General features: G+C 42.2%; 1 protein-coding gene and 1 pseudogene across 2 annotated transcripts in view; one reads left to right on the forward strand and one right to left on the reverse strand.

Annotated features, from left to right (window-relative positions):
• LOC141798883 (uncharacterized) overlaps nt 1–11875 on the reverse strand; it is a 17853-nt pseudogene extending 5978 nt beyond the window's left edge.
• The window catches only part of grm7 (glutamate metabotropic receptor 7), a 378422-nt gene that overhangs the window by 343123 nt on the left and 18849 nt on the right, over nt 1–16450 (forward strand). For both annotated transcript variants that reach the window (XM_074669750.1, XM_074669683.1), the window contains exon 9: nt 15349–15595. In XM_074669750.1, coding sequence (XP_074525851.1) covers nt 15349–15595 — 247 coding nt within the window. The remainder of the gene's footprint in view (nt 1–15348; nt 15596–16450) is intronic.

The raw sequence follows: 16450 nt of genomic DNA on the forward strand, positions 1-16450 counted from the left end.
GGTACCTCACACACGCACAGCCCGCCTTCGTCATCGTAAAGCGTCTGTTTACATGAAGCGCGATCTCATCAGAGTCAGCACAATGAGACACAGAGAGCACTGCTACAACTAAAGAGACTTTTCGACTTATATTAAGTCGTTTTCTCTCGACACAGCCCTCTAACACCCCCGCTTCGTTTAAAATGATTGTCGAGAGATGGGCTCGCGGTGATTATACGTAATGGATCGCACGCGCTGTCTGCGTGCTTGTGCTCGTGCATGAAGTAAACCGTGCCGAAGCCCATCTCTTCGAAGCATGCTGAGGCACGGAAGTGAATCGTGCTTGAGCACGGCACAGTTGCGGTCACACTGGCCTTTCCAAACGTGCTTTACGGCTGAAGCGTGCTTAGGCACGGAATGATTGGCCAGTCTGACCGCGTCCTTAATCATGTCTTAGAGTGTTTTACATGATAAAATAGCTGGCTGTTGTGATTGAAACATGCCTGGCTTTTTTTCTTGCACTTTGTAGAATGGTCCCCCCCAATAAAATAAAAAGGTCCCTATAGAGGTGTATATCTTCAGTTCACTCGATATGATACCTTCAAAAACTGTGAGCACAAATAATCTGATGCATGTAGGAACAGTTTTGACACTTAAATTGATGTAAAGGAAAGAGAATAGAGGTGTGGTAGTGTGATAGAAAAATGTGATCTCTCTACTTAAACTTCTCAGCTTATGATAAACACAGAATAGAACATTAATTTAGACACCAATAACAAGAGCACCAATCACAAAAATCAACAAGAAAATGACCAATCAACACAAGGCTGTTATACCAGTACTTTGTTTCCCATAATCACAACACCACACAGTGTTTCATAGAATTGGCATAATGAAGCAATCAGGTCATCATGACAATACCTTATATCCTAATTGAATGTTGATTTACTGTAGCTCAGCTCTTATGTTACCCTCATTCAAGATTCCACTGGCTTCTACATTTTTGGCTGTGAAAAAAAAACAAATGGTGCCAATACATCATCATCATCGGGATGAATCCAGGTATGTTGCTTTATCAGTGTAATGCTGATGCTAGGTCTACATGGCATGGCCAAAGTAACTCTAGTTAGCAATTGCATTGAGTCAACTGCAAGGTTTATAATTATTTCAGAAGCAGTAAAATCATTTCTTAATCAATACAACTTGTCAATTATATTTGATAGGGAGTAGCTGTGTACTAAGCAGGGATAAATAAGTCTACAGTGAGCCAGGCTGTGTCTCAACTCCAGGTATGTTGCTTTACTTATGTGTAGTAGACCTACAGGGTTGGCAAAGTTCTGTTTACAATTCCCAAAAGTCACCTATTGGTTTTAGTTTGTTACTGGATGGTGTGTTTGCTTAATTATTGCAGACAAACACCAGAGTAACATGAGCAAGAACCCACTGCGTGGTCAGCTTGGAGCAGACAGCCAGCATCAGGAAACAATGAACTGGAAGCTCTGCATATTCTGCCAAGCTGATGATAGAAGTAAGGGACAATTGGTATTAAAGCCTAGACAAGAATCCTACCAGAAGGTAATAGATGCAGTACAGCAGAGAGCCAGCTTGAATGATGCAACCTATGGACAAATTGAGGTTTATCTTTTGTAAGATGTGATAAAGAGTGTTAGTGAAATATTACATTGTTTGGACGACATACATATCCAAATGACCCTAAAATACCATTTTATCATGTAAAGATGCAAAATGCACAACCATACATGCCTCAATTAGAAGGAAAGTCAACTCCATTGGATTCCTTGCTCCCAAAAATGTAGATTTAACCATTGAAACCATGAATTTAGGTCATATAGGAGATGAGATATGGAGAAATTTGTGTGTGAAAAAGGCCATATTTAAAGATCCAAGATGGCTGCCATAATGATCTCAGAAAAAATGGCAACATTGTTTTTCTGATTTGTTATGTCATAAGGTTTCTGAAGATATATAGTTTTACAAATCTCCGTCTTCATCCTACATATTGACCGAAGCGACCTGACTAAAAGCCACCTTTTAAAAGCTGTCCCTGGAAACGAAAGAACAAGAAAATAAATAAATAAAAGTGACACTGAATGTGAATAGAGGGAGGTTTAATGGGCTGTTGTTAACAGGCAGAGGAGATATCAGATGTTTAACCCCGTCAGACCCCACAGCTCCTCCAGTCACACCATCAGCACCAACCAGGACGGACGGGGAGTTATCTGCTTACACACAAGCCATCAACATCAGCCCAAACACACACTCATTGATTATGTGTCACATTGTGTGTGTGTGTGTGTGTGTGTGTGTGTGTGTGTGTGTGTGTGTGTGTGTGTGTGTGTGTGTGTGTGTGTGTGTGTGTGTGTGTGTGTGTGTGTGTGTGTGTGTGAGACAGTCTGGTCTCTGCAGCTCCAGCATCAGTTTATAATCTCAGTTTAGAGCCACGTTAGTGTTTTTCTCTCAATGCAGAGCTGAGCTCAGGAGGACCTGATGTCTGAGGGGGAACACAGATTTACTCCAAGCGCTGGCTCTCAGTGGGATCACGAGGGTTCAGACACACAGGGACTGTGGTGAACTGGTTTCTGGTGTCTGAGCTGTTGTCCTGTTCTGTCCTGATAGAGGACCTCAGCTCTCCTTTGTCCTGTTTTTCTTCTCATGATGCTCCGAATGGTTTCAGTAGGGTTGGCTCAGCACCTGGACTCTTCTTCTACAGAGCCATGCTGTTGTGATCTGTGCAGAATGAGGTCTAGCTGACCATCTGGTCCATCCAGTCTTGGTTTTGGGCCTTGTCAGAATGGAGCAGAATGGAGCAGAATGGAGCAGAGGAAGTGAAGATGGTTTCTGTGCAGGTGAGGACAGATTAACTGGATTAAAAGCTGGTTTTCTGATCCTCTCCTCTCCTCCCGTTCACAAAGGGATTACCTGCTCGTATCTCCGTCTGACATAAACCCATCCCCATCGCTCTGCCTCTTCTTTGTGATCTCTGACGTTTCTCCACAATCACTCCCGTCCTCCTCTCCAACCTTTAACACCTCCTCTCATCCATCTCGCCCCTTTCTCTCCCACTCTGTGACTCCAGCATCAATCATACATCGCAGTCTCAGGAACTCTCCTCTCAATCCTCCCCCATTCCTCCCCCATTCATCATCCACAGCTCCATCTCTTTCCTTCCATCTCGTCCCACTGAACCTTTTCTCTCCTCTTCTCCTCCTCTTCCTTTCTTTTTGTCTCTCACTGTGTTTCTCTCCCTGCCTCAACCCTGTTGTCCTTTCACCTCCTCTCTTCTTCCTCAGCTTTCTTTCTTTGTCCCTCTTGTCTCACCTGTCTGTCTCTCACTCTTCCTCTGTCCCCTCTTGTCCTGCTGTGATTCGCTGAATCCTGTCCGAAACCCAACAAGCTCACCCTGCTGTTTGGATGTGACATCTCAAAACCAAACGAGCTCTGACCCGGGCAGGCTCATGAGCACAGAGGGACTGGAGCCTTCGTCTGCAGCTGGAGCAGCTCTGAGTGTATTTGGGTCACAGGTTTTGAATGTGAATGCAGTCCAACAGAAAGCATTCAGAGCTGAGAGTCAAACTCAGAGAGCTTTAAAAATAAAATCCTGCTGCAGCTGCAGTTTCTCTAATGATGTCTCAAGGTTTCACTGAAACCTCAGAGAGAGGCTGCTGAATGTAGAGAAACATGATGGAGGGAATAATCCTCGTTATATAACAGAACAAGGAGCCAAAGACACCACAGGTATAACCTGAACATGACAGGCTCAACACGTTCACTTATCACAGGTCAGTGTGTGAAATACAGAGACTCCAGGGTCAAGCCCACAGACGGTTCAAGCTGGAAATCACACATCTGCACTCTTAGTAACGCTCACCCTGATAAAAGCTGCCTCCTAGTTTGTTGAGACGGGTCTTTGAAACCACTCAGGACCTTTTCTTTAACCTGTGAGGAGCTGCAGGTCAGATACTGCACAAAGATCAACATGTCTCCTGCTCAATGACAGGAGTCCCAAAGCTCCTAATGCTGCTCCAAGGACAGATGATGGAGGGCTGAGGATGGAGGACAGAGGATGGGGGCAGAGGACTGAGGACAGAGGATGGGGGCAGAGGACTGAGGACAGAGGATGGGGGCAGAGGATAGAGGGCGGAGGCTGGAGGGCTGAGGATGGGAGGCAGAGGACTGAGGAGAGAGGATAGGGGCAGAGGACTAAGGTGAGGGGATGAAGGGCAGAGGATGAGGAATAGAGGATGGAGGAAAGAGGATGGAGGAAAGAGGATGGAGGGCAGAAGATAAAAGATAGAGGATGGAGTATTGAGGATGGAGGGCAGAAGCTGGAGGAGGCAAATGGGAGGACATTGTAGTGGCTCAAATGCCTCATTATATTCTCAGAGACTTTGCATTACCTGTGTCTAATGACACAGGGACATACCTCACTAAGGGGCTCCTAGAAACAGGTCATAAAGATCAGTTGTTTATCAGTTTAAACCTCAATTAAACAACATTTTGCTCAATTTTTGGCTACAATTTTGGCTGTGTAATGTCCAATGGAGTGATATTTTGGAGGAAGGTTATTTTCCTTAGAAATCTTAAAACTCAAAATTCAAATGTTAAAAGGCAACTCTGTTTTTTTGACACCTGGACCTTATTTATAGGTGTGTGCATGCTCATATACTCACTCAGACAAAGATCGTGCAGCTCGGAGTCCTTCAGAAGTTATTTAGATCCAGCTGATTTTGACCGCACTTAGCGGGGGCCACGGCAAGGGAGCTTCAGCGCGGGACATGATCTCTGCAAAATCGCTCATTTCTGCTATATTTTTTCATCCATCGCTATCACAAACACACTCCTCTTCTGTTGCCATAGGCAAACACTGTCCACAAGCGCACCACCAGTTGGCATTGAGTCGTGGACGTGCTCTTGTTTGTTGTTCTCGAGCCAGCTCTTCGTCTCTCTCCCTCTGCATCCTTCTTTCATGGAGCTCCTCGTCCGTGTACTCAGGCTCAAACCAGTAAGGACAACCGTCAAACTCGAAGTCGTAGTCTGAAGACGGTAGACGAGCTGACTTTATGATAGCACTGGCAATGGATGAAAAAATATAGCCGAAATGAGCGATTCTGCAGAGATTATGTCCCGCGCTGAGCTCCCATGCTGTGCCCCCCGCTTGGGGAAATTTAACCACCCTTTAAGAAAATCAGAGGACAAAAACATCTATAAAAATAACAAATTGATATTTTATATATATATATATATATATATATATATATATATATATATATATATATATATATATATATATATATATATATATATATATATATATATATACACACACACACACATACATATATACATAAAGAGTAAAAAAGAGGCAAAAAAATAAAGGGAAAAAAGTAGAAGAATTTGTAGATTATATTTTTAATACCTTCAAAGGGTAGGGAATTAAAAATCTAACACTGGAAAAGCTAAATTAATCGAATAAAAACAGTTTAATTATCTTATCAAATGTGCATTTAAAGGGTTCAAATAATAATAAGTAAAAAAAAAAACATTGACATTTTTTAATTAGAACTGTAGTTATTTGAAAGATTTGAGCCAAAAACAGAAATAAAAAAGAAGAAAAAATAGAAAAGAGAATAATCATCTGTTTCTTTTTTTTCTTTCTTTCAATTAAAGGGACCCACAGGGCTTGAACTCTGATGTGAACTCATGAAGCTGACCTGGGCCCTCTTTCGCTCTGAGCTCACTGAGCTGTATTCTGTTAAGTCACAGTAACTCATCGTAACGCACAGTAACTCCTGCCAGGCTGCTGCAACATTTCTAGATGCACACATGAAATCAGCTGTCTCCATTTGCTAGCTTCTCATATTTGAGGATCTTTTTTTTTCTGCAGAAATCATCTCTGTAACAAACCATCATCACTTCTCCTCTTCTTCATCCCTCCTTTTTCTAGGTCTCTTCTATTTCCTGGCCCCTTCTCCCTTTAAATCTTCATTTTCTTGTAAATCCCATCAGAAGAGAATGTGTTTAAATATTTTAAAATGAAACGGTTTGTTGCTGCCTCTAGTTTCTCTGGCTGCCGTGGATCAGTCTGTGTTTTTCCTTTCTCTCTGTTATTCTGGTTTCTATCTCAGAGCTCCAGCTGGGTGAACACATCATCTGGCCCCCTGCTGCTCTGGTAATGTTTTCTTACATAACTATTGTTACTGTAGTTTGTTTGGCTCCAAACTCTGTGTTCCAGCCTGAGCTTTAAGCTCACTGTGAGCACACATACAGATAACAGATGAAGCACAAATCTGGCGGCGTCTCCTCGATCAGTCGTCAGTGTTCCGATGTCATATGTAAACTGTGGAGAGAGACTGTGATTCACCGACCCATGAGCTTAATGATCAAGGTTTTAACATGTCCCTGATTCAAGTTTTAGAGCAGACAGAATATCTAGGGCCTAGGCACCAAACCGAATTTCTTTCTGGAGTATAAAGTGACTTTACAGAGGGGGTATTGTGCCATCTTTCGGTCTTTGTTTTGTCCCACCGTAGTATCTTTCCATGATCACAGCTCATGATAATCCCCATTTTTCTCTCTCTGCTGTTTGAGTTAACCCTTATTTCAGCCTCTGTCTGAAACACTTTGTTTTTTCCGCTGTCTCTTTAAGGCTCCCCACACTCCACAAACCCCTTTCACTCTGATTGGCCTGTTCTCTGGAGGGCTGTGGTGGGGCTATGGGCAGACCCTGGTGTTTGTGAAGATCTGCACACATTTAGTGCAAACACCTAGAACTATTACTTAAAATCAGTGTAAAACAAAGCAAAGTACCCCCTCTTTGAAATGGCCCAAACCCCCCTGAGCTTTGCAGATGGTGAAATGAAAATTGAATACCTCGCCCCTTTAAAGTTCTTGGTTCTATGTTCATATCGAGCAGCCAACATAATCTGTCAGATTATCAGTCATACCATTTCAGTAACGTGAGATTAGCTGCAGATACGGACAGAGCAAAACCTGACGTGAGGATAACAAACAGTGTTCTATCAAAGTGACCTGCTGGAGGGAGGAGGAGTTTCTGTTTGTGATAGTAAAACCTGGACCCCATCTCATAGATACCGTGCTAGTCTCATTAATGGACTCTCCCAAACGGTACGATGTAACACGAAAACTCTTTTAACACAAACAACAAGACAAACCTATCAGACAAAAACAAAGAAAAGCCTGTTTGTCTCTTTGAAATCAGATCAAAGACGATTCAGTGAGGAGCGACAGCGAATGGATCGCTGACACCTGCTGGTCCCTCACCTCATCCGTCTTCATCCCCCAGAGGAAAAAAACACTCAAACAACAGACACACCACTTCTCTGTTCTCATGTTTCCTGTTGATGTCCAGACTTCATCCCACAGATCAATGCTCTGACAGGGAGGCTGCAATGAGGCACATGATGACAACCCTGCTCTGCAACCTTTGCTTTTATAGGAGCCATTTTTCCTCAGCTCACCTGGATTAAAGTCATTCTGGAGCCACAAAATCTACTTTACCCTCATAGTAAAGACTACAACGTTTTTAAAATTATATAAAACTAGTTAAACCTAGTCAATGATTATCTAAAGATAAGTTTTTGTCATTCATTCATTCATTTTCGGAACTGCTTATCCCGTTCAGGGCCATGGGTGGATGGAGCCTATCCCAGCTGTCAGTGGGCGAGAGGCGGGGTACACCCTGGACTGGTCGCCAGCCAAACACAGGGCGATTAGTTTTTTGAATATATGAAATTGTACATGTGATGGTTTATTTTATTTATTTGTTTTTATATAGTTGGTAAAAAAAAAAATCAAAGAAATGTGAAAATAAAGAAAGAATAAAAATAAAATGTGCATTTTTACGTTTTTGTTATTAAAAAATGCAAAATATAAAATAACAGAAATTTGTGTGCATCTGTATCCAGTGTCATTTCTTTTGCTTATTTGTATCACAGATATGGGATCAATAGACTGCTGCTTTAACAGAGAAATGAAACTGGTTAAAGGGTTTTAAAAATATAATTGAAAGCTAAATTTAACTGAACAGTACTGTAATGCACCAAAGGCCTTGCTGTACAAGATTTCTTTAGTTTTACTTTTAATTCCAAAATAAATGAAATTATATATATATATTTTAAATTCACAACTTATCTTTGCATGTACCTTTAAAACAAAACATGTAGATCTATATAACTATTCATTATGATCACATTGTGCAGCTCTATTAGACGGTGGGGGGTGTTGTCAGCTGCTGCTGAATGTAACTAATAAAGTAACTTGTAATCCAACTTAGTTACTTTTAAAATCAAATAAACAATTAAGTAACTAAGTTACTTTTTAAAGGAGAAATCAGATTACTTCTTGAAGGTAACTGTGGAAACACTGTTGACACGTGCACAGAGCTGTAGAAAGAAGTGTGAGCGGTCGGGGTTGAAGGTCAGCATGTCTGGACGTCAGACTGCAGTTCCTGCAGGGACGTTTGGAGCGTTGGAGTTCGGGGTTCGGGGGTATCAGGCTGCAGCACGTCTGATCCTGCTGTGAAAACTGACATTTTCACACAGGCGTTAATGCTGATTCCTGGGTTTTTGGAGCCAGGCCCAAGTGGACATTTGGGGAACTGCAGTTCTTGTGACTTCATATCTAATAGCCAGAGTTTTCTGTTTGGTGTGAACACAAAGGGCCCTCACTTTCACCTAGAGTCACCTTAACAGACTTCCTATCAGGTGGAAGAGGGGCAGGAACCAGCCTCGTGTGTGATGGTGTTAAAATAATGTCTCTGGTCTGTGCAGGGCGACACATTTGACCTTCATTTAGCTTAATGTTAGCACCATATGCTTAAGTTGATGTGCTCAGGAAGTGTGCCATCTCAGTTTGTGTTAATGTATATGGATAATAATAATAAATAAATAATAAAGATCAGCTACATTCTGGAGTCAGGATCAGTTTGAAGGACGGAGGATTTCATGAAGGCTTATACAGTTCACGTCTTTGTCATTTCACCACTTAGTCATAATCCTATTATCATCCCATTGAAGGGCATTGTGACGACTTCCTACAGCTGAAAGCAGACGTTCAGATCCATCACAGGAAGTCACGGAGGAGGCGCTTCGCCCCGGAGAGAAAAGCAGAACGAGGCGATTAATAACGATTAGTTTCAGTTTCGGTCTGACTTCAGCCAGAGACGTGTTTCTGGAATTAAAGTGACAGAGACGGTCCTAATCGGAGACACGCTGTCTGCAGCAATAAGCAGGATGGACACACACACACACACACACACACACACACACACACACACACACACACACACACACACACACACACACACACACACACACACACACCTACACACACACACACACAGACACACACACACACACACACACACACACACACACACACACACACACACACACCATATTAATGACAGAGGATGGACCAAAGCTGCTGTTCTGACTTAAACACACGTCATTCACAGAGATGGGGATTAGCGTATTCTGTCTCTGTCCCGTGCATCCTGTTCCCGCCACCATAAAAGAGCTAATAAATCATCAACCTCACAAGATAAGGCTCCTTTTTTTGTTTGAAAGGATAGTTTTTATTTTTTGTAACAGTGCATTCATTGACTGTGTCAACAAAAATGAAAACTCTTAATAAATTGGAATCAATATAAAAGTTTAATTCAACCAAGATGAAACTTTGACAAAAGCCAGAACTACTACCAGATCACCTTTCTGACACACCGGCAGCTTTGAGGAGTCGTGGTGAGATATTAGAGCTGCATTTTTGTCTTGGTAAAGGACAATTTTAAAGGATTATTTAAATAACAGAACAGTCTCTGAGGATAAAACCTGCCACACTTGGTGAAGGACATCCTGGGCTTTCTAGTGATATCTGATTTGTTAGAATTTACCCAATGAAACAAAAGATCTGTTTATCCAAAATGGCCACTCAACCGACCCCTGTGTCTTATGAGCTTTAGAAGTTACCAGATTGATGCAAACACTCTCCTTTTAGAGGTAAATATTGGATTAAAAGAAGTTTTTAAGCTATTTCTCAATTTAGTCTCATATATATTTTTTACTTACTTAAATTTTTTTTCCCCAATGTGCTCAGCGTTGGATTTAGTGACTAGCTTGATCTGTTTTCATGGGAAATGTAAGGACCTTCAGGTCGACGGGGGTTGACATACTGACAAAATGACTTTAAAAACCCAGCAAAGTACACACACACACACACACACACACACACACACACACACACACACAGACACACACAGACACAGACACACACACACACACACACACACACACACACACACACACACACACACACACACACACACAGACACACACAGACACAGACACACACACACACACACACACACACACACACACACACACACACACACACACACACACACACACACACACACACACACACACACACACACTGAGATGTTAAAATAATTCATACACAGATACATAGCTTAAACTAAGCCTAGTGTTTGTTGAAGTTTGCACACCTGGAAAATGAAGGGTAAACAAGCTGCACCTGCTACAAGCCAACTTTTAAACCTTACCTCAATGATTTATGTTTTATCCCAAAACAAACAAACAAACAAACAAACAAACAAACAAACAAACAAACAAACAGACAATAAATAAATTAATAAATAAATAATCTGCTTTCCCCTTTAAAGCTGTGGAGGACAGATGAAAGACTGTGTTTTTTGGTACAAGCAAGTGCCACTGTCTTCTGCAAATGACATTAATATAAACATTTTATTCAATTAAATGTTTATGAAAATGGGCTTTTTCAACCAAGACAATTATGTTATGCAGGAAAAACAGAAACTGCAACACGTTTTCATTCTTGGTCTCAGGACGCTACAAGAATAAATTAAAATTGGGATAATGCTAAAAATACGACAGAAGATTAGGGAAACCATAAAAAAGTAATTTTTAAAATTAATAAAAAAAAACTCAGTGTTTTTGAAAATACAGTAGATTAATGTGGGAATATCAGAATTTTTTTAAGAAGGATTTTTTTTTTTACTTTTTATGTCAATAAAAACTTGCAGTGTTGCACAATTCAAATTGAAAATAAAGTGGAGATGAAATAAAATAAATTAAAAAAGTTGAGTAAAGATTAGGTTTTGATATGTGGAGGATTAGGTTGTAATATTATGGGAACAAAGTCTTGATAATCTATATCACAGCTGAGTATCATCCAGCCCCCTGCTCTCAGGTCAGGGACCTGGATCATCCTGTGAAGTGTAACAGCTGGTGACGGACAGGTTAATAAGGTGCTCTGGGCAGCTGCAGGCTGCTCTTCTGTTCTGTCTCTTTAAACAACACACAGACTAAACTACCACTAATGCCACAGTGTCAACAGGCAGAGGTGGAGCGTCCTTCAGAATCAGCTGAGTGAGAGGAAATCTAATCAGAGGGTAGAACAGTTTCAACCCTGCAGGACATCAGCTGGAGAGGTTTATTGCTTCAAAGCTGCACCTCTGCAAGTGTCTGGTCAGCCAATCAGCTGGCCTGGTGCTCAGAGATGATGAGAGAGACCCCCTGCTGTGAGACCTTAGACCAGTTCTCATTTGGTCTGAAAGAGGGGCTCACAGGAGACAAACATCCACAGGAGGAGTTCATGGTGTGGTAACCAACGCTGGGATGAGCTCTTTGTTCCCGCAGATGCTCAGGCCTCTGTGCCTCTCCATCCTGTCCCCGTCCTCGTCTGTGTTCACTCTGTAACCTGCAGAGAAAACCCATCTGTGCTCAGAGAGTTCCGGCGCAGAGGAAGAGGTTTTACATGATAAGATTAATCCAGAGTCCTGAGCCTGAGTGTGATGTTTCTGTATCTGACATGTCATCTTATCACAGCCTCATCCCACTGATCCATATCAGACACAACGCTTCACAACACGCTGTTTACTCAGCTGCTGGAGGAGATACCACACACTCTGCTCCCAGTCTGTGTGTGTGTGTGTGTGTGTGTGTGTGTGTGTGTGTGTGTGTGTGTGTATGTGTGTGTGTGTGTGTGTGTGTGTGTGTGTGTGTGTGTGTGTGTGAGTGTGTGTGTATGTGTGTGTGTGTGTGTGTGTGTGTGTGTGTGTGTATCTGCACACCCAGGAGATATTTTTATATTGAAAACAATCTCCATCCTCTTTCTATTGCTGATAAAAAGTTGTATTTCATCATCTCACTGCAGACGCCCCCTAGTGTCTGAAGCATGAAGTTCTTGGTGTACCCACTCTGATTTTGTAAGTTATTTAAATCCTTTTTTTTAATGATATACTACACAGTTTGGGATCTTCAGATTTATATCTTGCTTGTGAATAAAATTAGCTCCATATTTTCTTAAGTCTATATCTCTAAGACTTATTTCTACTTTAACCTTGTACATTTCAACATGTTCCATGAAATCTTTTAGGAAGGGCCCTAATTCATCAAAATTACAAAAAAATAAATAAATGAATAAAAAATGAAAAAATAACTACACTGTCCTTAAAACATATCCTCGTCACGAATCAGAGAGCGGAAAATAAGCAAAATGAGATTGTTGGGGGGGGGGGGGGTCAATTTTTACAAAACATACAGTTTGGTCCACCAGGGAAGGATATTATGCTTTGCATTTTAGTCTTTACACTTTATATTTTATTTTAGCTGCTGCCCACTCCACAAATCCTCCTTCTCTCTGAGTGGCCTGCTCTCTGGAGGCCTGTCAGACCTTGTTGTTTGAGGTCACACCCTTCCAATGTGTCATGAACCAGTTAGCAGACCCATAGACAATGACCTCAACATTTTAGTAAGTCTGGTGAGGATCTGGTGTTATTTTTAGGAGGGAGTGTTTTGATCAGTTGCAGTGGTGGAAGCTGCAGAATACACTGCATGAGCGTTTTATGACAATGTACTCTGTGCAGTGGCCTTTAAACCAAGAAGCTTTAAACTGCTTTTTTAAAGATATGCAGCAGCTCGGTGTGGGGTGGCATCACAACGGAGGTTAACAGATCAACAACAGCCTAAGCTGCATGTTTTTGGCATATTTTATGCACAGTTAAAGCCCTGTTATATAGTGACAAACAGCAGCAGATTAGAGCCCTTTTAACAAACATAAGAACAGGACTGAACTCCTTAAATCACAGCAAATACTCTGCAGTAACAACTCAAACACCACAGATGAATGCACGGCGTGCAACATGGTACCCACTCTCACTGTGCTGCTGGCTCATGATGTCTGCCGTCTCATCTGTTTGGTCCGTGTTGAAAACTAAGACATCAGTCTGGGTGACCCTGAGCCCTCATGGACTTTATTGAGATCACCTGGAAAATGGTTGAGTGTGTGAGCCTTTAACGGCACCCACTAGTTTCAGTAGTAATGAGACGGCACTTACCACTCCACACAACCTGCATGTCATCATGGAGCTCCCCTGAGCAGCCTCAGGAATGGTTCATTAACATTTTTTAATTTGAAATTATTCTCATTTTTTCCTTTCATCTGCAAAACTGAAAGAAATATGAGTATAAAAAAAATCAGAATGTATCGATTAAACTGCACATTCAGAATGTGTAAAGATATATAGATTTGGGCAGATTTAGGCTGTTTGATACATTAATTCTTTTTTAATTTACATGTTCCATGTTTGTGGGCTTTCCCTAGCACCCCCCATGTTTCTATGGTTGAACTGTGGGTAATTCCCTCCAGCTCAGTCTGTAAATATGCCCACTCATTGAAAGGATGCATTAAAAATGTCCAAACAGTCAGTGACAGTAGGACAGCCCTAAAGCTCTGAGGGACTTTGTGGGGACAGTTCGGTTTGTCTCAGTGCGGAATGTATTCTGTGGCGTTTCCTTTGACTGAAACCTGAACAGGTCCCAAATTACGGGCTGCTGTGTTTCTCCTAGTGGCACACAGCCTTCTCAGAACACTTGACTGTGTTTTGTATCAAAGAGCCACATGCCAATCACAAATTGCTAGATGTCTTCATAGTTGCTCATTGTTTTCTGTGTCGTGCTTTTCTTCTTTGGATATATTAGCAGGGTACACTGTGTTGCACTGCTATGGCGTCACACTGTTACGTAGCCGACACTGCTATCAGCATCCGGTTTACACGCCACCTACCAAGAAGGTTGGCTGTGGAAACACAAACAGGATCAGGCTTTACCGATCCATCCCGTACTAAACTGTACTGACCAAAACTGGACCACTTGGTGTAAACAGTGCTTTAGTCAGTGAGTGGGATGAAAGCGCTTCAACTAGTAGTCCTAGTAGGAGTAGTTCATATCTAATATGTAGAGGTATGACAAGCTGCACATGTGCAGTCTGAACATTACGCATTAGTACTTCATGTTCCTGTTCCAGAGATGGGAAATCACATATACTCCCTCTTTAACTTCTTTGACTGAAGGTTCAGCCATTTGTGTTTCTGTTAGTGTGACTGCAACTCCCCGCATGGAGTCTGAGGTCTCTGAGCAGAACAATGCAGCAGCTGTTTGTGGTTCAAACCATCTTAAAGGGTTTATTTCTGCAGGGTGAAGGAAATCTGTAATCTTCCAGGTGTTTGTACTTTAATTTTTGCTCTCTCTGTAAACGGCATACTTCAGGCTGTGACAGCAGGACTATAACACATAAAGACAGTGCAGCTGGACTCTGTAAAACCTGCTCTGGGAAGCCTATTCCAGCCTGGCCGAGCCTCTTTACACATTCATCCCAGGCCGACACAGGCTCTGTGACGAGTTCAGGGGCCACGGCTTCAGATGCAGGTGCAATATACACACAGCACATAAAACATTAATGCAGAGGCCCGGCCGTCTGCTGTTGTTCTGGGCTGCAGGTGAGGGTCGAGAGCACGCCGGGAAATAAGAAATAATCCTTCACCTACTCATAAAAAGTGTCAAGAGTTTGATTCTCCAACAAATCTCCATCTGCGATTTTACTGCCTGCTTCCCTGAGTCAGTCAGCGACTCCTGTTCCACTCAGACTGATCCAGAGTGTGAGTCCAGTTTGTTAGAGACAGAGAGAGAAATCCTGCATCAGACTACACAGCTCCAACAAACACCGACCTAAAGAGCCCATACTCTCCTCTGATTTATTTAGATGCTTTGTTTTAATGCCGCTGCTGCTGTGTTTGAGCAGGAAGGCTGCAGGAGCAGACACAAACACTCCCGAGTTGTTGCAAAACCAAGTGAGGAAGATTAATCAGAGTGGATCTATGACAGAGTGGAAATGAGGCTGATTTAAGGAGGGACCAGCAGAAATGTGACAGATTGTTGTTTGAGCCATGGTGAAAATCAAAGCTGGGCTAGTTTCCCATCAGCCTCACGTCTTTCCTTCTCTCCCCTCCAGCTGTACATCCAGACCACCACACTGACCATCTCCATGAACCTGAGTGCGTCCGTGGCCCTCGGGATGCTCTACATGCCCAAAGTGTACGTCATTATCTTCCACCCAGAGCTCAACGTGCAGAAGAGGAAACGCTCTTTCAAAGCGGTGGTGACAGCCGCCACCATGTCATCCCGCCTCTCGCACAAAGCCAGCGACCGACCCAATGGAGAGGCCAAGACGGAGCTGTGTGAGAACGTAGACCCCAGCAGTGAGTATGAAGCACAATTTCACAACACCATTTACTTTAATCTGAAAGGTAATTTTTACATGATGACTTGACCCTTCACTAAGCTCCTCCCCATGCAAGGGAGGGCTCAATTAGAGCCTTTCTGAGGGAGGTTTGAAGATTTGGGAGTTCAGTGACTTTTGCTCTACTTCTCCAAAATTTAAAGCACTTTAAAAGTGTCATTTTTTCAATCAGGTTCACTGCTTTATCGCAGTCTGCCATCGTTAGCATGTTCGGCTAAGTAGCTTCCCACTTACAGCTAACAATGACAAACTAAATTAGCTGATTTAATCCAAAGTATGAATATAAATAAAGTGTCGTCCACAAACATAGGGGCTGCTTCTGTGGGCCTCCCCTTCTGTTGGACATATCAGTAAAGATTTCTACGTGCTTTCAACCAGAAGTTCCAGAAACTTTGACTACTGATGCCGTGAAGATTATGCAAACTGAACATACATATGTAGTAAAAAATAAATGTGACTGCACTACACCACCAGACCAGTAGGGGGCAGCAACAAAGAGAAAGAGGTCATATAATGACATGACACCTTGGAAGGAGTCAGATAGTGTGACGCTACAATTGGCCTGTTAGTATGGAGGGTATTCAGCCTGTGCCGAAGAGAGACAAAACTGATTCTGAAGAACAGGTATTCTTAGAAACTTCTTCGACCAGGAAACACACCTAAAGACTGAAGACAATAGAAATCAACACTGACTATGGGTACATGCACACCACGTTCCTATTAAGGTCCAAATTCTAGTCTAGGTAATGTTCTGAAAAAAGTGTTTACATGCTCCACAGAGTGCTGAGCTACTGGAAAACTGCCATTTAAATGT

Source organism: Halichoeres trimaculatus, unplaced genomic scaffold, assembly GCF_033239565.1.
Source record: "Halichoeres trimaculatus isolate MK-OKI-2021-1 unplaced genomic scaffold, fHalTri1.1 fHalTri1_scaffold_1, whole genome shotgun sequence".
In the NCBI taxonomy this organism is placed as follows: Eukaryota; Metazoa; Chordata; class Actinopteri; order Labriformes; family Labridae; genus Halichoeres; species Halichoeres trimaculatus.